We start from the raw sequence: 22,480 nt of genomic DNA, 5'->3' as shown, positions 1-22,480 counted from the left end.
TTACTTATTATCATTATTTATCTACTTTACACACCACTAAAATGATGATTTACTGTCCAAACATACAACTGCTCACCAGCTGTTAACCAATCAGGAGCAGCAACGTAACAGTCAGACAGGCAGTGATAGGATGAGAGCATGAAGGGCAGGAGAAGGGGAAAAAAAAGAATAATATAAAAGAGGAGGAACTTAAAAGTTATAGTTCAGCATCAGTCATTTGGCTGTGTTTTGGATTGAGGAGAAGAAGATGCTGCCCATTAGAACATAATGGCAGATAGAGGAGTACAGGAAGCGTATAAAGTCACATATAAATCAGCATCACTCAATTTATATACTGTATGCTTTTCACTGTCTTCATTTCTCTCTGTTAATGTTTACTCATGTCACAGGACAGCTGTATTTTCAGTGCTTCAGACCGCTGCAAGCCTCTGTGGTTTTAGTTATTACAATATAGAATACGGTTTCTGATTTCAGCTTTCAGGAGAACAGTGTATTCACAGAGTTGTAAAAAGAGAATTTTTAAAAGCTTATGATACCTCAAGATTATGTGGTATCATTATGACACTGGAATACAAACACTAGATGCTTTTTTACATATTGTGCAGTCGTACCGCACACAAACACAGACAGGGCAGAAAAGACAAACACAGGCCCTGAACTGTAACAGCTCCACCTTACAGATTCATGTGACTCTCCAACCATCACCTGACTATCTCTCTCCTTTCTATGGAAGCTGCTTTCAGGCAGGGCAACCAGGGAAGACTTGACCCGAAGTCTAATTTATGTTCAAGGAACGGAAGATATTCAGGAAAAGAGTACAGAGACGGTTTGTCTACGTGCTATACCATCTTTAAAACATCTCCACTCTACACCCATGGAACATGGGCTCACAGATCGCTGACAACAAGACAATATCCCCAGTCACTGATAAAGTGTGCCTTTGACCGAACCCGGAGAGATAAGGGGAGCCAACCTTTGGGATGGGAGGGGACAATTTCCAGCGGGCTGCACTCCTGGGTCTGTACCATGTGCATGTCCTCATATTAACATGTGAATCCAGAGGTGAGTCAGAGAGGAAGCAGAAGGAGAGCACTGTAATCAGTGAATCACTTTGCATATCCAAACTTCCTTTTACAGGCAACAGAGGGGCCCTCTACTGTGGACGACCAGCACCCTACAGTGGCCCAAGGTACTGTAGGAGCCTTCCAAACAATCTGGGGCACCGTGCATAGAGGCATCAGTTTCTGCTCCTTGCCACACTGCAGTTATCAGCATTTCATAACTACAATATCTAAAGTACAATTGTATTAAGAAACACTTTATACAGGTGATAGGCAAAATCAGATCATGACCCAAATAGCTTTTGTCTAGGCAGACACACTGAAATTGCATCTATGAACTCCACCCCTAACACTGAAACAATAAATACTAACTTTAACTACATCATTACAGCTTTATAAACAAAAACTATGTCAATACAATCCCAATGAATTCAACAGTTGGGTATTTTAATATAGGCCAGAGCAAGCTTTGCATATTGCCATGGTGAAATGTCAAACACAGACGTGAGAAGATATATGTATAATTTTCCAAAGGACGAATACAACTGTTGCTTGCCTTGCCACACCCAGAGTAAACATATCTCAGCCACATTCATGTATGACATGACACCAGCACACACCAGAGCTTTCACCTGAAACACCACACAAAGAGCACGGACAGAGCAGGGATGTGACAATAGTTTCTAGGCTGCAAAACTAAACCAGCTCACCTGTCCTCCTCTCAGTGACTTTTAGCTGCACAAGCACATACAGTAAAGCATGTACCTAAGAACAATGATCTGTAAGTATCCAAAGCTCAGAATCACACCACAAAATGCATTTTAAAGTTTGAACTCACTATTGTGCGCAGTCGATGAGCTGGTACTCATTGGACCTCTCAAAGCATGCCTTCACTCCTTCATCATCCCACAGCTTCTTTGCGTGATCAAAGAACTCCTGAGGAGAAAGAAAGAAAGAAAGAAAATCATTATGAAACAAACAACAGACAATAATATATCCTGTAAAACATAAAGACTTTGAGACTGTGGAAAGGTCAGGGGCCTTGAAATCATATTCACACTGTTAAAGCAGACACTGCAAAATGAACTGAGACAAACACATTGCACACACTCAGACATTTTGACAGAACCTAAACCACCTAAACTTGCATGGACATATATTAGCCTCTCTTCAAAGCACATTTAATTACCATTTGCTTGAGTAATGTATGACTCCTTGAAGTGTAATATAGGATCTTTTATAGTGTGTTAGGTTGTTTTTAAAAGGGAGTTTAGTGGACTTCATTGCCACAGCACATTTTGATGTATATAATAAAAAAAAAGTAAGCCAAAAATTATGCACTTTACTCATGTAGACCTATACACAAATGCCTACACCATGCCTCACTTCATTGCCTCAGCAATCGCGTTACCCGTAGAGAAGGGTCCCAAGAACCTTTTTACTCCAGCTCCACCACCAGCAGAAGCAGAAAAACTAGTATTATTTCCAGACAAACAGGTAACGGCCACAAGGACCTTGTGCAGCTTCCTGGAGTTTGTCAGCGTTGGTACGATCAAGCCTATTTCCACTGGATCTACTGTACACTAACACCCAGGTTTATAGACCTCATCTGGCAACCTGCACAACACTGTTGGACAGAAAGAAACAGAAATAGTTTTTTTTTTTTTACATTTCTGCCTGTGTGTCGATTAAACAAACATGAAAACAGCTTTAAAGCTGTGAGTTGACATTTTTTTCAATACAGATTGAACCAGCTACCCTGCTACCATGCTGTACGCTAAGCTAAGCGAACCTAACCACATCCCATCTCCAGCTCCATACTTAACGCATTGACATTCTCTTATATCACTCTCAGGAGAAAAGTAGTAGTAGTAACTTTACTACTGTAATGTAAATTATTAAATAATACAGAAGTCATATTAATACTACAAAAATAATTTGACTTACTCGACAACTGACTGTAAATGTTATAATTTGCCTTCTGATGGACTTTTTTTTTTTAAATTATAGCACCTAAGGTGTAGAGGAAGGCAGGTTCACAGTAGACCTAAACATCATATTCCTCTCATTTAGGACTGCAACTAACAATTATTTTCATTGTCAAGCAGATATAGTGACTTTATATTTCCAAAAAAGTACTAGAAAAACCTATTTAATACTGTATGCAGTAATGAATGTACTTGAAATCAGTCACTTTATACTAGAGCTGCAATGATTAGACAATTAATCGATTAGTTGTTTGTTAGAAAAATAACTGCAAACTATTTTGATAATCAATTAATCATCATTAAGTCATTTTTCAAGAAAGAATCATATCAATCTGATGGTTCCACATTCTCAAATGTGAGAATTTGATACTTTTCTTGGTTCAACAATGCAGTAGATTAAATACCTTTGGGTTTTGGACTGTTGGTCAAACAAAACAGGACATTTAATGACATCATTTTGTGCTCTAGGAAATCTTGATAGATCTTTTTCACTGTTTTCTGATGTTTTATATACCAAACAATTGTTCCCTTAATGAAGTAAATAATTGGCAGATTCATTGAAAATGAAAATAGTCTTGTTTGCAGCCCTACTTTACACCTCCCTCAGCTGTGGCAGAGGGAGTTTATTCACTTCCTCGATACAGGTTTATCCAACAGTTCCTGAATTCAAACTCATGACTTTCTGGTCACAAGCTCTCTTCTCTAAATTCTAAGCTAAAGCAACAAAGGTGTGTGTTGCAAATGTTACAGCTCCACTGTGATCCAATACAGATCACACTATAATATAAAAAAAAAAAAGAAAAAGTTCATTTTCGTCTTCTACAATATACAAATATAGCCAGCGTACCCGCTGTGCAAAATCCATCCATAGGCCTGATGCCGTATAAATAACTATACATAGTGTCAGTGCTTCAGCTGACTTCCTGCTCCTGGACAATGGGGAGCATTATGAGGGGAGCTCATCTTATCAATGACTTTGAGACATTTCCCAGGACTCTCTGTATTCCCCAAACAAAGATGATTGGGCTAATATCCCTCGTCGCCTCCTGTGCACATGTCTTTCAGATGAGCTCCTCCTCTTGCCTGGAACCACCACATGACTCTCTGCACTCAGCACTGGCTCTGCGCTCTGACTGGGGAGAGGGTGAAAGTAGCCCCGAACCAAGAGAGAGAGAGGGAGAAGGAGCCTGATAAATGATCACATGCTCCGGGAGAGCTCCTCTCGGCAGATCCGGTGATTAAGTTCAACATGGAGGAAATCCACTGATCTAGTCCACACAGAAAGTCTCACAGAGCCAGGGAGACATTAATATTTGTTTACTTTTTTGTTACAGATGAATATATTCTCACTCTTCAGGCATAAGTCAGGAATCACCTAAAAACTATGATGCTATCATGTTATCTATAAGTGCGGTAATACATTGTTTTCAATTAAACAACCAGGGTTCAGTTTCTTGTAACATAGCATTTTAACTGCTGCACCAAACTCTTGACTAACACAGAAAATGGGGCCATATTTGCTTTCTTGCCTGTATTTGCTTCCATTTCTGTTACAGTCAAACTTTAACACCCGCCTCAACTAATATCAATACGATTCAACAGTGCTGATTACATTCTTCTGCTATTAGTTCTCTCCAAATTTTGACACAAGCAGACAATGAGGGGTTTGAAAACCCCAAGACGGGCCTGACGAAGCTAGCAAGTGTTGGCACTTGATGGAGGGAGGACGAGGGGTAGAGGGTGGAAGGGGCAGAGAAGGGAGGAAAAAAAAAAAAAAAAAAGCAGAGTATGGTCCTCAGGGCTCTTTTCCACAGAGGCGTGTGACACTGGGCCTTTGAATAAATGCAGTGTGTGCTGCAGTGCCCTACAGAGGAACTGATAACACAGAAAGAGACCAGGAGGGAATCTGTTTTAACACAAGCTTTTTTAACTCTTTCCTCTGCTCTTCCCAGTTCACCTCCACCCCATCAGCAGCCATCAGAAGCTGATTCTCTGGTGGCTTCTGTTCGGACTGATTCTCAGTCCAGCCTTAGTTTCAATGTTAATCAAGTTGGGTGTGTGTGATGTAATATTTCACTTGAATCATATAGGTCAGCCTGACACAGAGAACAAAATGGCCTAAATCTGATTCGACTTAGCAAAACAAAGTTGTGGAGCAAACAGGCTTGCATCTTCAGTCGCAAAAAGACATTGGAATTCCTTTGGGTAAAGTTTTTGAAAGGACCTTTGGCCTTGGAGCAAAACATACATTAATAGCCAATAACCCCAGACCCCTCCATACATACCCAGCCAGACAACCTGCTAGCTCCCCTGTAAACCATCATCATCTCATTTACTGGATTTGAATAGAATATCTGTGTTAGGTAACAGTCACCCAGCACAGAGAGACCTGACTTTCGTGGGTTACCTCAGTTAAAGAGTACAGACAAATTTAGCTAAAAAAAAAGAGAGCAACAGCAAAAAGGAGAGAGGGAGCGACTGTTCGAGACTGTTCATCTTTCATAACATGGATCCAAAAACAGAGCAGCCCTCCTTGACACCCTTTGCCCCACATCACAGATCTTCAACTAATCAATTGCAGAAAAAACAAACTTCTAGGACTCAAGCTTTTCATCATGAGGAAATCACTAAAGAGGCTAACAACAATAAGAGAATGCTATAGAGGTGTTACCCTTCACGGCTGTAGTGGAGAACAGAAGAGGAAGAAACACAAATCAGGTCATGTTCTCTAACAAAAGTCATAATTATGGGTCTGCCTGTAAACTGACATCAGACAACATTAAATAAAAGTTAGACACTTGCTGGCAATCGTTGATGGGCACAAATTTAGCCATGGTTTTAAATTTAAACAACTCATCAGTACAGTAATTCTGCACCCAAACACAAAAGTGAATCAGCTCAACAAAGGGTGGGGCTGTACACAGTATGAAGCTCACCTTCCTCAGCAATATAACAACAGATTGTAATTTATATCCTCAAGCAAAGAACAAACTTATGTGGACCTAATCCTTGTCTTTTTGTTGGGAGGGTACACAAGAAACCTTAACAGCTACTCAGTTTTTACAGTGACCTGCTTGCATAAGCATCAAATGGAGAACATTACATGTAGGCTTTAACATGTCTGATAGAGGGAAAGCTACATGGTGCAAAACAGGGGCCGGGGCTCATTTGAATTTGCTCCACTCCAGTTGACAGACACTGTCGGGTGGCTAGCATAGCTACCGCAGTGGCATTTGTTTCCATTTGCATAGACGACCGTTTGTATCTGTTCTTTTTTTTTCCTTCTGTTATCCCAAGCTACTGTAGGAAAAAGTTTTTGAAAAAGGGATGCTTTGATGATAAAGACTAAAGGCCATCAAAACTAAGCATGTCGAGTAGTATATAGGACAAGGGGGAACTGTTGCTCGTGCAAACGTCCCGAGTCATGAAAATGCATGCAAATCTCATTTTTAAAATTTGAAAGAAAAATACACCCTACGTTTACTGTTATTGGCAGTGTAGCTCAGATTTCAGGGCCTATCCTGTTCTTTTTGATTTGACTCACCCAAAACTGATCATGTAAAAGACATTTCATGATATTTCAGACAGAAGTATCAACAGTCACTGTCATGATTTCATATCAACATACAACAAATATACAGGAAGAAATCTGTCACTTAAGAGGAGCGACACCAACTTCTCCACCATAAACATCTTCAGCATCTCATGACACCACACAGCCATGGCTCTGCTGCTTGTCCCCTTCCTTTTTGAATAACCAGACACATCACATCACCACATTGTTCTCGCTCAGGCTAACTCTTCGTGATTGGAAAAACCTTACTACGCTGTCAAGTCAAAGGACCACACACAATACCAATATATGATACTGGATATACAGAGTCGCTATAAAATTTGGTTAGAAACGGCACAGACTGGACTGGACACAATGACACAGCAGTATAATACACGTTTATCATGGCAGAAGGTAGAGAACAATGTTTACTCAGCTGAGACTGAAAGAAAACAACTAAAATGGTCAGTGTATTTAACCATTCATATACAAAGTTCTCGTGTGGAACAGAAATTTACTAGATTCAGTTGAGAAGGTTTTTGAAGAGCAGCAGCCAAGAAAGCAATCTGAATATCTAAAACAAGCTGTTTAATCAACTAGACGATCGACAGAAAGTGATTTGCAACACTTTTGAAAATCAATAAATCATCTGAGCCACTTCTCAAGCAAAGATACAGCTAGTGATTCCAGCTTCTCAAATGTGAAGATCTGTACTTTTTTTATTAAGTTTAACATCATTATAAATTGAATTATCTTTGTTTGCTGGACTGTTGGTTGACAAAAACAAAATATATGAAGACATCACCTTGGACAACAGGAAGCTGTGACGGACATTTTTCACTATTTTCTTCCATTTTATTGACTACAAGATTTACCAACAATCGGCAGATTAATTGATAATAAAAATAGCTGGAATAGTAGCAACCCTAGAGAAAAATTCCTACTGGTACATGCTGAGCTATTACCATCAGTCTCTCCACCTACACATATACAGCAAGTCATTCAGGGAAATGTAGGAAGTGAAAACTTACTGTCTACTTCTTCCCCATCATCGCAATACCTTATCACAAAACAACTGCTAAAATTTATTTCATTGCAACATCTTGTTTCTCAAGAGTTGGCTTTCCTCTTTAGATTATAAATTAATGAACTTTGGTTCACCATGACATCATCTGTTCAAAAGTTTCCAGATAAAATGTGCTTCCACTTTTCGAAATGGCGCCAACAGGTGAAAGCCACAGGTTACTGATTGGCCGTGTTCCTGCGCTGCTGTATTGGATGTCATGCCTGGTGGCACTAAGTGACAATGTAGTGGTGACACTGACGGCACAAGTGAAGCCTGAGACTGATGACAAGCACAGAAACTCCAAACAGAGCCATGTTGTTCCCGTTGGCCTGGCCAGGCCTGGGAACTCAACGCGGGCTCTCCCCATGGCCCCGGCCCTCACACAACACAACATCACAGCAGCACAGACGACTGCTGCCCTGTCAGGAAATTAACACCCAAATCCTTTTAATGGATATTCCTAAAATGTGCCATTAAATAAGTTATGTTAAATAAGTTGCTGAGAGGGATCCTGAGAACTACTGCAGTTATTTTTATTATTGCTAAGATTTACAGGAGCAATGCAAAAACAGCAATATTTTGATAGAATGGATCAGATCCTAGGACTGCAAGAACCAAAAATCCAACTGAGCGTCCAGTCAACAAGGCCTCAGCATTATCCAAACTTTGAGGCCTTGTTGGAAAAGTCAGACACCATATGATAGCAACAGTTCAAAACCACATGTGAAATCAATTCAACTATCTAATTTTAAACAGTGAAGATCTGCAAACTTTATAGAATATTTTTCTTAAAATGAAACAAGCTCCAGCTCTTTGTCGATTAATCATTTAGTCTATAAGGTATCACAAATTTAGAAATGCCCTTCACTCAACCCCAGGCAACACTCAAATGTCTTGTCCAGTACAACCAACAGTCAAACACTGAAAGACATTCATAAAAGTACAGTTTTTTTTGTTTTTTGCTTGTAAAATGACTCCGAATTAATCAATTAGCAAAACTTTTGTTCAAAAATTTTCGGTTGATCGACTAATCAACTAATTGTTTCAGCTTTAGAAAATTAAAAAGTGCTTGGTACCTCAGTTACAATGATGAGAAACGGGATCATTGTCAACTCCACAACTAACAGTAAAACCTGATGAACCTAATACCATGTTAAAACTTTCACTCGATTCCAACTAAAGTGGAATAATAAACAAAAACCAAACCTCCATGAGTTTATCTATATCTCTGTATTAATTTGCCATTCCTGTTTGGCAGTGCTGCACAATCAGTGTCAAACAAGGAACACTTTCAAAATTATGTAAAACATTATCTACATTTCCAACACATGACCTCGCACTATTGAATGGCTGATCACACACTGAAAAGAATCCCATGTGCTCCAACTTGCATTCAAATCCACATACAGTAAATCTGCTTTAGCTCTGAAGGGGGAATCAAACCATTAACAAGCACTTGACACTGTTGATTTCATACGGGTTATTTGTCATTTTCATTCTTAACTTCCAAAGGGAAACTCAATACCTTTAGCTATAGTTTGTTAAAAAAAAAAGACCCCACCATGTAATAAAGAGGAGTACATTTACAAAAAAAGGCAACATGAGGCCTATTATAACAAAATTACATCCGACACCCCTGAGCTACATCCCTAAGACCAACTTTGTTGGCCATAAAAAAAGCAAATGCTCTCATCACATACCATCCAACACCCACGCAAACACACATTAAGACAGACAGAAAAAAGCACATCTATACCATCCCAGCCCTTCTTTCATTGTCTCTCACACACACATTCACATCTGCAAACACACACACACTCTCACAGAAACGTAATGAACATCTTACCTGTGAATAGTCAAAGTCAGAGAGAGGTGCTATGCTTTTGATGTATTCGATTCTGAATTGGTCCTCTGGATTGGCTAGCGGGACAGGGGGTATTAAAGTGCTCATCGCAGACACTATAGTCTACAAAGCAGAAGTTGTGGGAGAAAACAAAAAAAAAAACAAGCATTAAGCAGGATGAATACAGGACAAAAAAATCTGATCGTAAGCCTGTATAATAATCAGTGAAATGGGATTGCAGTGGGATTCAGTGTAACAACAGAGACATTGAGCACATTTTGGGGAAGGAATACAGATAAAACTCACCACTATGGCATCCTTCACGTTTTTCCGAATATCTTGGATTTTCTGTTTCTTTTCTCTGCATTGGGGGAGAACAGATGTGTGAGGCAACAATTGCGAAAAACAAGAACCACAACAGACAACAAAAGATTTATCATCACAGTGGTTATGAGTAAGACAGGGGTTACTGCCAGGTTAGACTGTGTTTCAATGCATGTATACATACATTACAGGTGTCGAGGCTGGGAATATGTGCCAGTGGAGGACGGGTAACAGTGAAATGCAAGATTGGGTTCATTAAAATGCAAAAGTAAAGAGATATGATGTGCCATAGTCAAGATTTTATCTCATTTTTTTGTAATTTAAAAATGCCAGATCATGCCTCCTATCCTCTAAAATCCATCCTCTTCTTCAAAAACACTTTGAATTTATACATAAAAAGAATTTTTATACAGTTACAGGACTGACATGTACTAGGCCTGTTTAAAATAGACCACTGGTAAGATCAATGCCATGCAAGGCCTTGCAGCAAAACAAATCATCAATAGGCCTGTGTCGATCACAACCTTTCACCCTCTCACATGAAACAGGAAACAGTGAATTATTTGGCATCTGTGTGACACTGAGATCCTCACATATGTATGATAACTGTACATGTACACGAAAAGGAGAAGGAGGGAAAAAAAGAGAGAGAGAGAGAGAGAGAGGGAGAGAGAGAGAAAGAGGGGAAAGATATTAGCTGCTTTGCATGGGATACTGGGCCCAACAGGCGCTGCAGTGCCTGGGGAAAATCCATTCACAGGCTATATTCTGGCCTCGACAATGTTATTCATTAGGAGGGAAGCCGTAAAAATAAGCGTTAATATACATTTTGAGCCGTTAACGTTGCTGTTTAATAAGTGTACTGAATAGCACTCACTCCGCGTTGAAGCCGTTGACGTGTAGAATCCTCATCTGCTTCACAATGGTGCTTTTTCCGGACTCTCCCGCACCTTCGAAAATAGACCAAAAAATACATAAAAATATCACCAAATGACCACAAACGAGGATATCCTGGTTAGCGTAAAGCTCCCCCCCTGCCCAAAAAAATGTTTTGGAAATGAAGCCAGTTAATTGTAGGCTCTGGTGGAGCTTCGCTTCCATCAATATCCACCCCCATGACATATTATTGCAAGCGCTGTCAAATGGGGCTACGTGTTCGGTAAACGAAAGGGATTACGGTTAGCTTACATTTCACATAGCCTATCACACATAAATCAGCCTTACCCAGTAATAAGAGCCTGTGTGTGGCTTTATAAGCTTGTCTTTCCTTTTGCAACTGTTTTTCTATCTTTTTATTAGCCTCTCGTTGTGCCTTTTCGTCGATGCGTTGATCTTCAGTCTTGCTGTTGCCCAAACAACCCATCTTCCGTCGCCCTAACCCTTCCTTGTGGAATCGTAAAAAAATTTATAGAAAATAATACCAGGGATGATATTGTGGTTTAAAATAACACAGAACGAGTCTACTGTAAAATAAAAAAAGGGGGAAAATCTCTGCGAGGCTTCTCCGTCGGAGGGAGGAATACGTTCCCCGTTACAATTCCGCTTCAGCCGCAGCCAACCGTCATCCAAACCGCCTGTTAGTTTACAAACCGACGAAGAATGACGACTCGGTTAAACAGAGGAATACCCAAAAAATACATATAAATAAGAAGAGAGAGAGAGGGTTTTCAATTCCTGGGAATCCAGTCAACTGTTCCTATCGCGTCTCCAGCCCCTCTCTTCTCTCCGTATTTTTTTCTATCTGAATTTCTATCAGTATTTCTGTCTCTTTAACTCAGCACTGCCTCTCTCTGTGGCACCAGGAAGTAGCCGTGGACCGTGGAGGAGGAGGTGGAAAACAAACCTCCGTTAAACTGTAACATTAACAACCCGCACTGATAGAGCATTTTATAACTTGTGTGGCAAAGGGAGAGGAGCCATCAAACTAATCGGCAAAAGTGGTGGAGGCCCGGTCGCCTCACTGCTGGTTTACAGGAGGGGCTGGGTCTCTTCTTCTTCTTCTTCTTCTTGGCCTCCAGTCGGAGTGGTGGCCCTGGCCCAAACTGGCAACCCTTTTACAGTGTGTGTGTGTGTGTGTGTGTGTGTGTGTGTGTGTGTGTGTGTGTGTGTGTGTGTGTGTGTGTGTGTGTGTGTGTGTGTGTGTGTGTGTGTGTGTACTAGGCTTTACCTACGTTTGAGGTTTTTGGGTTTTTTTTACACTAAAATAAGTCTGGGAACCATCAAGGTAGTCCTAAGCAGTACTTTTACTTATGTAAAATCAGTTATACCCCTGTTTAAAAATACTACATGAAAGTAACAGTTCTGTATTCAAATCTGTGGTCTATAGGATAGTTTCATGGTTGTCAAAGGAGCAGGTGAAAGTAGGCTACCAGTTTTTCTTACAGTGGTGGAGGTAATACTCAAGTACTACAGTAAACGTAGCAATACCAGAGTGTAAAAATACTCTGTAGTTACAAGTATTGAAATTTTTACTTCACTAAAAGGAAGTGCTATCAGCGAAATGTACTTTAAGTATCAAAAATAAAAGTAGTCTTTATGCACCAGAGTCACACCTGTCAGTTATATTACTGTGTATTATTCAATTATTATTACTGTTGCTGCATAGATGTGTAAGAAGCAATTTATTGATGTAGCTGGTGGAGGTGGTGATTATTGTTTGTTGGGTAGTTTAATATGACAGTGCTTCATATATTATAAAGTGATCATACGTTTTGTATATAAAATGTATAGCTGTAAAATAAATGTAGTGGAGAACAAGTACCAGTTTTCCCTCCTAAATGTAGTGAAGTAGAAGCATAAAACAATATAAAATTAAGTATAAATACCTCAAAATTATGCTTTAAATCAGTACCCGAGTAAATGTATTTGGGTACTGTCCACCACTGATTTGCTGAACATCAAGAAACTACAATTGTGACGTGTTAATTTTGCATAAATCTTCTGCACAAAACTTATTTGCAAAAGTAGGTCAAGACAAGTAAATAAATTTTCCCCCCAAACTGACCATATGTTTTGAATCTAAAATCTTAATCTGCAAAGTAACTGTAGCTGTGAATAAATGTAGAGAATATGTACAATATTTCCATCTAAAATGCAGTGAAATAGAAGCATAAAGTACCATATAATAAAGTATAAATACCGCATAAATATTCTTAAAGGCACTACTTGAGTAGAGGTACTTAGTTACTTTCCACCACTGATTTACTGTACATAAAGAAACTACAATTGTGACATGTTAATTTAGCATAAATGTGTATACTGCACAAAAGGAAACTGCCAAAGTGCAATATTAATATAGGAAATGAGTGGCTCCAATTGGCCACCTTTTTTATACACATATTACTGACAACTAGTCCTGGTGGTGAAAAGTAACTAAGTACATTTACTCAAGTATAGTACTTTAGTACAGTTTTGGGGGGCTTGTACTTCCCTTCAGTAATTCCATTTTACACTAGTTTAAACTTCTACTTCATTACATTTACTATGTACTCAAATGCATTTATCTGGTAGCTGTAGTTAAACTGTCAAATAAATGTAGTGGACAAAAAGTGCTCTGAAATGTCAAGGAGTAGAAACATAAAGTGGGATGACATGGAAATAGTCAAGTAAAGTACAAGGACCACAAATTCCACCACTGATTACCATGAAAGCAGCTTTTTTAATGTTGCAGGTGGTTGATCCAGAGCAAATATAATGGACTTGTAATGGAGTATTTATGCTGCAGTATTTCTACTTTTACTTCAGTTAAAGATCTAAGTACTTCCTCCACCACTGAGGAAAAGTGGCAATACCACCACTGTGAAAATATAATGTCTGCATTCAAGATTTTACTAAGTACAAAAGTAGTTTCAGTAAAATGTACATAAAGTATCACAAGTATATGTACAGACAGAGTTATATTATTGTGTGTATGTATTTATATATATCATATTATTGGAATATTATCACTGATGTATATATATAATAGCATATTAAGCAACTACTTTACATACTGCTGTTGTTTAACTATAGTACTGCATCATGTTTTGTGTGTAAAATGAACCAAGTAATAAGTGACTAAAGCTACCAGATAAATGCATTTGCGTAAAATGTACAATACTTAATCTGAAATGTAGAGAAGTGGAAGTATAAACTAGTGTAAAATAGAAATACTGAAGTGAAGGACAAGCCAAACAAGGTAGGAAGCCATTGCTTCTGTGGACTTTGCATCCTGCAAATTCTCAACAGAAGTGGCTTGGATTCAATCACACAAAATATAATGGCAAAATAATGAGCTATACACAGTATATCATCTTACTGTAAAATTGTAGTGGAACCACAGGAAATCAAAATAACAGTTTAAAAATTCAGTTTGATTAGGTCACTATACAGTCATCACTGAGCCTCCACCAACAGGAACACAGGAATATTATAGTGATACCTTTAACATAAAAAAGGAAATACTGTTTATTATGATATGATAAAGTTCACACCATATTGAGCACATTGTCAATCTTACAGTGAAGATACTTGTCTTGCATATGCTCCGCCTCTGTAAATAAAAGTGATGTTAAGGATAAATTATTTCAACAATTCCACTCAGTGTGAACACACCGCAGGCCCACTTTGTTTACTCTGTAACAATTTACCAGCTTTTACCTGCCACAGACAAGTAAGTACTGTAAACTCACCTCATTACACTACAGAGCACTACTGTGGGACCTCACATTATGAAAAACCTTACATAACACTTACTATACTGTCACAGACAAATAAATATGTTTGTGACATATGATGAAGTTGTATCTACAAACTCTCTAAAACACAGAACAGGTACTACATTAACTGCAGTCTAGCAATAGAAGTTATGGTCATGACATTTAGGAGGAAATAGAAAAACTGTCACTGTTGTGCGTATTGTCTGACATTTATGTTTAGCTTGCTGTGGCTTCCTCTCCACCAGACCAAAATGGGGTTGTGGATTTGTTACAGTTTGATTTTTCACTATCCAGCACTGCACTTTCCGTTTAGACTGCCATTGTGTTATTTGCAGGTGACAGTTGCACTGACATTACTGCTACTCTGTCAGTATGTTTCATTCAAGAGCAACTGGTAAAACTTAGGCCAGCCTTAACATTGAGCTAATGCTAGGCTAACTTGCAATACTAAACTGTTGCACTCTGGTAAGACAAAAACAATCATTACATATACACTGTACTGTACGCTTATATTGCAAACACTCATAGATCACTCAATAGCATGAGACAACCATGAATGATTTGTTGTGTAACATATAACAAGGAGTGTGCTGTTATTATGTCCATTATGCAAACACAATGCAAATACTAGTCTCATGTAGTGAAATGAGTGCAACAAAGTTGTGCAGCATGCAAATCGAACCTGGAACCCTCCGTTCACCTATAGTGGTGTGAAAATAGTAGCACCACAACCCCACCCCTATCAAAAGAAAAAAAAAATCCTGTCTCCCCACCTCAGAGAGCAAGGTCAAAACAAGTGACTGGCCCACATCCCCCTCTAGTGGTCAGAGGCCGCATTGCAGACATGCAAACATTGTCAGTTCCCCCTGAATGATACAGAACCAGGTTTTGTTGCATAAATTATTTTTTAGGAAGTACTGTCTCATACGTATATTGAGCTTGCTATGGCTTCCTCTCAACTAGACTAAAAGGATGTTTGCGTGCGCGCACGTGTGTGTGTGTGTGTGTGTACACGTGTGCACGTGTGTGCGCGTGAGCATGTGTGTGCATTTGTGAAAGTTTGACCTTTGTGAAAGAATTTCTTTTTAAGGCTCCTTTAGCTCAAAAATGGGTTTTGCTTATTGTTACTTCACCTGGATGTTTGAGCTTCACTTCAGTTTGAAGCCTGAAAGCAGTTTTAACATTCATCTGCTGAAGGGGGAAACTTTCTCCCTGTGCTCCCCTTAAATCTGCGTTTAAAACACGTATATATGAGCAGGATTCTGTGACATGAACAACTGATTTGGAAACGATTCAGGGTCCAATACGCATCTTACAAAACTGTACTGTGGGAACAATGAAAGTTCCAGTGTGCATACACTGAGAATGTTCTTTACAGTCAGGTAGAAGACATCTTGTGTCCAGTGGTTAAACTTTTAAAATAAAAAACAACATAACTGGAGAGGAGCTTTAAACTGCTGTTACATTATTTGTAGGAAATAAGAGTAGAATATTCCATAATTAACTCCTCTGTCAGTATGTGTGCATGTGCCGGGGTTGGAAGACATTTCCTGATCCTTTTCTTAAGTAAACATAGCAATAAGACAATCTAAAAATACTTGACTACAGGCAAATTCTGTTTTCAAAGTCTGACAAAGATATTTTTAGTATTTTCAGGCCAATAGCGAACCTGTACCGCAAAATGGAAACAACACCGCCAGGGTTTGAGAGTTGATTTCCTCACTCTGGAACTGTAAGGCCGTTATATATAGTTGCTAATCAACTCTCAACAATGTAAAGTTGAATTTTGGAAACACAACAGAAGCTCTGCATAATGATTGCCCTTTAATAAATACATGTAGTCAAATACACAGGCTTTCTGGCAGGGTAAAGATTATAACTGCCACTGAACTGTTACAATAAATCTAAGAATATCTGACACTTAAAAGTAAGCTCTTTTCTATGTATAAATCTCCCACACTTATTTACTAGCCCCGACTGTAATTGAAGCATGTACTGTAAAAACGGGGCACACGTCCAAATGATATCCAGCTAAAATTAGGCTCCTTGAAATTTTTTTTCTGAGGCCGGAAAGAACTTTAGAGCAGTCTCTTGAGGGACAGAGGCTCTTGATAAAGCAGGAATTATACAGTAAGCAAAACCAGGAGACCGAGCACAGTCCAATGTCCTTCTAATGTGGTGTGGCTCACTCTGATTTAGCTGACTGAAGTATCAAGACAACTCACATTGCAGCCCTGCTATCAGTATGACAATAATTCATACGCCAGTACTTTCTGTTGGTCATTACATTGACTGGGAACTCTGTGCAGTTAGTAGCAAAGTTCAATGAAGTCAAGTCAATGATAAAACCCATTTAGACAGAAGCAAAGTTCACCCGACTCCACTTGTATTTAAAGGGGAGGGCCGACAGGGCTATACCTTCCACTGTGTACCTCTGTGGATGAGTAAGCTTTTCCAAAATATGGCTTCAGGTGCAGGATAGTGGCTCAAAAAACAAAGGAAAAGAAAACACTGACAAGACATGACAATCTTGTGACTTCCATCAAGCTATTTAATGGCCTACCTGATTTCAGTGATCACTTCTGTGGAGTGTACTTACATTGCTAGGAGCCTGTTGTTCAGGCTCACGAAGGCTGATAAGGCTGAGATATGAAACAGCCAGTTAAGGACATCTAGGAAAGCTGTAACAGATATTATCACAGGCCCTGTACAGAATCTGATCCAAGAGACCTAACAATAAAGTAACTTCCTTTCCAAGAAATAATAGGAACTCGCCTTCCAGTTCCCATCCTTGTGCTCATGTACTAAAATATAAAGTCTATAGGAACTCTATTAAAAGAATTTAGATTTTCTGAATCCTCTTCTGGTCAAACTTATTTGATAATGACTTTGTTATTGTAAGTTACTCCATTTTTTACAGGCAATAGCATCTTGAAAAATGTTATTGTGTTTGCTGGAAGAGTCTTATAATAACCCACTGTTCCAGTGACTCAGTGATTCATGGCTTAATTAGTGGAAATTTTTTTGTTGTCTTTCCTGACTTCCCAACTACTTTAAATATATCATGTACTTGACTTCCCATGTCTGAAACTTGTATTTGAAGGACGCTTAACTCCAGTCACATCACAACTGAGCTTTATTTTGATCAACATAAAGATATCAACATGGATAAAGGTCTGGACAGTCAGGGCTTCAACCAGCAAAAACTTTTTATTATCAATTAATCAACTGATTGAGTGAATAATGCTCATCACAATTTCCCAGATCCCAGGGTGATATCCTTCAAGTTAACAGTCAAAAACCTAAAGATTCAGTTTACTATAATAAAAGACTAAGAAATCCAGCAAAATAATTGGAATTAAAAAGCTGGAAGCTGTTTAGTTTCGGCTTTTTTGCTTAAGATAGTACGCGCCCTTTCACTCCAGAGAGTAATAATCAAGTAGTTGATTTATAAATTCAGTAGGTTTACTGCAACTGATCTGAACTAGATCAGGTGATGTTTGTACAATAAAGTAACCGTTCCATCTGTATTCACTGAATAATTATAGTTTTAACTGAGTAGGACGTATTTACAAAGCATCAAGTTAAACCTTTATTTATCATTTCTGCACATAACCACTCAAATAAAACCTTATAACCGAACAATATGAAACCTTTAATCTAAATTATTTTATTATTCTGTACAGGCGTATGACAAAACCTACCCTCAATTCTGCAGATTTTTTCCACAGAGTTGTAACTCTGTCTAAAATGATCAACTGTCAGCTTGTGTCATACCACAGACCTGATCAAACACAAAAGTTTAAGTGGCTATAAATATGACCGAAAGTGATGGACTCCAGCTCCAGCTCTCGCCGAACACGGCAGCTCATTGAGGAAAACTGTTAAAATGAAATGTTCCTCATGGCTATCACTGTTCAACTAAATACCTGCAGCAAATACAAACAGATAAAGTGACCCAGATTAGCTAGCATACGTTGCCTTGAAATGTAACACTATTTGAAAGGTGTCCACTTTCAGAGGAACACAAACCACCTCAGTCCTCTGGCATGCAACAAGAGTCCTACTGGAGACCTGGTGGGTATAAAGTCCCGTAGGCCTCTTCAGAGAAACCAAAAGTGGCCTGTGGCTCGTGCTGAGGCTCCCTGGGTGAACCAGGACAGATAGCTCCCAAAAATAATTGTGATTCTGTAGCGGTGAAGAAAGCCGCCCCAAACCATAATAACATGCTGAAATCACACAGTAACACAGGTCACACATGGTGTATGGCTGTCAACAGTGGCTCATGGAAGAATGTATGACACTTCCCTGTGTGACTTCATTAGGATGAGCCATTTCTTCCTGTGTGTAATTAGTGAGGGCTGTTTACTCAGGAAATTAAACTGGTAGCCATTTATTATATAGAGTAATAAAGCACTGCACTGTTTAAAGTAAAGCAAAAACATACAAAATGGTATTAAGTGTCACATAAGACCTTCATAACTGAAAGTTGCTATTTTTATTTAAACTTTGTTTTCCTCATCAGGGCTGGGAAGACTCTTCAGCTTCTGTTTCTGATCAAGACCTTTTCGAAAACCGGAGGACTGTATTAGCCTACATGTACAATATTGAGATGGTTATTGTATGTGTGGTATAATAACACGACCCACTCGTATAAAATCTGAGTGAATTATGACTGGGATTGTAAATTCACCTTAAATTTCATTGGTAAAAGGCAGCTGTAGGGGTAAATTAGCAAAAGTGGATGTTAAATTTTAGAACCTATCTGCTAACTGTGTGCAGTGGATGAAACATGTCACAGTGTTGAGCACCAGTGACGTCCAGCCTCATAAAACACATTCATGCTGTTTCCATCTGGAAACACACTAAATGTGTCAGGACAAATGCTGCTGACTGTTATTTGTAAATTCTTTTGATAAATAACATAAGCCATCAACCGCAGGACTCCACTGACTGGTTCCATGTTATTCTTACATTTCTGTAGATCAGGTAATAAGACTAATAACCTGAAATGGATCATTAAGTGATTTATGTGGATGCAAATAAATTAAACTTGACTAACTGTGATCATTTTTCTCTTCTATAAAATAGCTATGAGTGATTCTTTCAAATGACTTGATATAGCAGCTGAAAGAAACTTCAATCCGTCCTTATATGAAATACTAAAGCAAGCAATGCTTTGCATCTGTGAAAGGTTTGGTATCTTCATCATACTGAAATTGAAATTGAAACTGAAAAAGTTGAATCAGTTTCTCCACTATCAGTCCCGCCATTATATAGAAGGGGAACTCCTATATAATTGCAGTAAACTATAGTAGTATATCGCAGTATACTATACAAGACTCATAAACTATACTACACACTGTTATAACGTACTATACTTATGTTTATTGAAAACCTTACTGTCAATAGGTTGTCCCTGGACGGATCAGACTAACCCTAACACACTACACAGGCCACTATAATATATCATACTCCACAACACTCTACTGGAAATTATACTATACTAATTTGCATCATTTTCACATCATACACCACAGACTACTACACTATATTATACTATATTATACTATACTAAACTATGCTGTACATAGTAGCCATGTAGTCTGTACATGTTTCCATACTAAAGCCTACTAAACTGTACTCGACACTGCACTACAGCACTCTACTATACTAAAGTACAGGTCACTGCACTACATCCTGCTCTACTATGCTCTATTATCTACTAAAATATCTTACTGTAAATGTACCACAATAAGTCAAAATGCTGTTCTTTCTGTTGTCCCTGCTGTCACGCTACACCTCAAACAACCAGACCACACTACAATACTGATTTTCAGAGCAAATGTTGTCCAGGCGGCAAAAGTGATTTCTCTGCACCTCTGAATACTAAAGTCTGCTCAACTATATTCTACACTACAGAATACAACACTACTACTATACTATACTACAGGCTGCTATACAACACTGTAGCCTACAGTGCTCTATCATGTATTGTCAATCAAAGCCGATCATAAGGCTTTCTCTATCGTACCTGGACAGATGTCCAACAGGTCAGGTTTAGGCCTACTACGCTACAGAACATTCAGAGCAAACAGCTCGGAGCCAAAAGCTAAGTTGTCTCTATATATCTTTGTATACTAAAGCCTACTAAACTGTGCTCTTCATTACACTATACACATAACACTCTACTGTTAGTGAGACAAACTCTTACACTATACCATAGAATACTTTTGTTAATTTTCAGTCCCAATATCAAAAAGCTAAATGGTCTCTCTTCATATTTCCATAGTAAAGCCAAATAAATTATACTCTGTGTACCACTATACATGTAACTTCTATGCTACAGTTCACCGTGCTAATTATACTACTATACCACAATACAGGCCTGCATCTATTTGTTGGAAAAAGTGACTGTACTTTATTTGCCAAAGTCAGCCCAAGGTCTATTTTTCATCTGTAGTCCTATACTATAGCCTACTACACCATGCTGTACTACAGGGCGACAACTCCATACAATTCATTACTGAAGTAGTTTCCAGGGGGACATGGCCCAATAGCCAAAAGCTAAGTGGCCTCTAGAAACCTGTGTAACCTGGACCTTTTTGGGAGCCTACTTTGTGTATAATAGGCTGTTCAAAATTCCTTATAAGCCTAAATGTAGCAGTAACAGGACAGCAGGCCCAGTGAGTCTAAACGTCCATCTTCATCGTTTGTCATTGACAGCCGCAGGGGGTAGTCTTCACAGCCAAGCCAACAGATGTGGCAATAGGCCTCGCCAGAGCAGTGACATAATTTCTGGAAAGGCCAGTACGTTTTGGTTTCTAATAATAAAACACCTTCCAGTCCAACAACAATATAGAGGGACTCTACCTACCTAGCAGCAGCAGCCGATGCGTCTGTTTATACTCCCGTTTGAGCTCCTTCAGCGCCCTGTCAATATTCTTACTGACTTTCTTCGCCTCCTTCTCGGCCTCCTTCTCCTCCACCAGCAATTTGTCCCAGTTTTTCTGCTTTTGGGTGCTAGTCTTTTGCAGCAGCTGTAAGCGTCGGCCGCGGTCCTTCCCTGTCCCCTTACCGCTACCACCTCCGCCGCCACCACCGCCTCCTCCACCACCACCTCCACCGTTTTGTATGAGCACACCGTCTGTGCCGGTGTCTCCACGGCGGTGCTCCCCAGCCGGGAGCCTGGCAGGGTCCCCGGGGCGCACCGGGCCGCCACCACCGCCGCGTAGCGACGAAGTCTCCCCGCATCCCCCGGTGTCCTCCTGGCGAGCTCCCCCGGCGCGGGTCGGCACGGCGGCGTCCGGAGGCTGGTCCGAGTCCGAGGTAGCGTTGGAGATAGACCCGCTCAGGTCCCCGAAGAGCCGGGGACGCAAACTGTAGCACAGCCCCATGTTGAAACCAATATTTGTCTGTGAATGTGATTTTTCATAAATTAAAATATCAAAAAAATCGCAGTTGCGCCACCAGCCCTAACGAGCCATCGTTACATTGGAGCTCCAGCGGTGCGATTTAAGTCCGAATTTGAGCCGAAAATGTGAATGAATTATGCTCCGACATTTGCTATATGTCATTTTGCATTTTCCCCAGTCAGCCTTCGCTTCGTAGTTAGTGGATCACCTGATCCTTTAGTGGACACTGCGGGTCCACCTTACCGTAAGTAACCAAAAGCACAACCTTGGAGAAAAACGCGGCTATCCGCTGCGCAGACAGTCAACAATCTGACTGCACAGTTGTTAGGTGCAATGCACGGCACGTCATGTTACTACAGTATGGCCATTTCGAGAATGCTGGTCATGATTTTCATTCCTCACATTTCATGCCTGCATGTCTAAAGACACCTACTGCACTGTAGATAGTGAACCTGCTCTTTATTATTACACAACATAGCATTTCTTCCTTTGGCCCATTAAATGTTTCTTTAAAAGAAGGTTTCCTGCCCGCA

At 39.5% G+C, this 22,480-nt stretch overlaps 1 protein-coding gene across 2 annotated transcripts in view; it reads right to left on the bottom strand.

Moving 5' to 3' along the window:
- Positions 1–22,122, bottom strand: part of LOC130178569 (guanine nucleotide-binding protein G(olf) subunit alpha) — a 47,200-nt gene extending 25,078 nt beyond the window's left edge. The window contains exons 1-5 of one of the 2 annotated variants that reach the window (XM_056390925.1): positions 21,410–22,122; positions 10,713–10,785; positions 9,818–9,872; positions 9,515–9,634; positions 1,900–1,997 (exon numbers count right to left, since the gene is read on the bottom strand). In XM_056390925.1, coding sequence (XP_056246900.1) covers positions 1,900–1,997; positions 9,515–9,634; positions 9,818–9,872; positions 10,713–10,785; positions 21,410–21,929 — 866 coding nt within the window. In that variant the 5' untranslated portion in view covers positions 21,930–22,122. Of the gene's footprint in view, positions 1–1,899; positions 1,998–9,514; positions 9,635–9,817; positions 9,873–10,712; positions 10,786–11,059; positions 11,858–21,409 lie in introns of those variants that run through there. The other variant, XM_056390926.1, reaches the window with a different exon arrangement.
- Positions 22,123–22,480: the final 358 nt, after the last annotated feature.

The sequence above is a fragment of the Seriola aureovittata genome, chromosome 12 (genome assembly GCF_021018895.1).
Source record: "Seriola aureovittata isolate HTS-2021-v1 ecotype China chromosome 12, ASM2101889v1, whole genome shotgun sequence".
Taxonomy (NCBI): domain Eukaryota; kingdom Metazoa; phylum Chordata; class Actinopteri; order Carangiformes; family Carangidae; genus Seriola; species Seriola aureovittata.
Note: the sequence above shows the minus strand (reverse complement) of the source record. Positions and strands in the feature narration are given on the sequence as shown.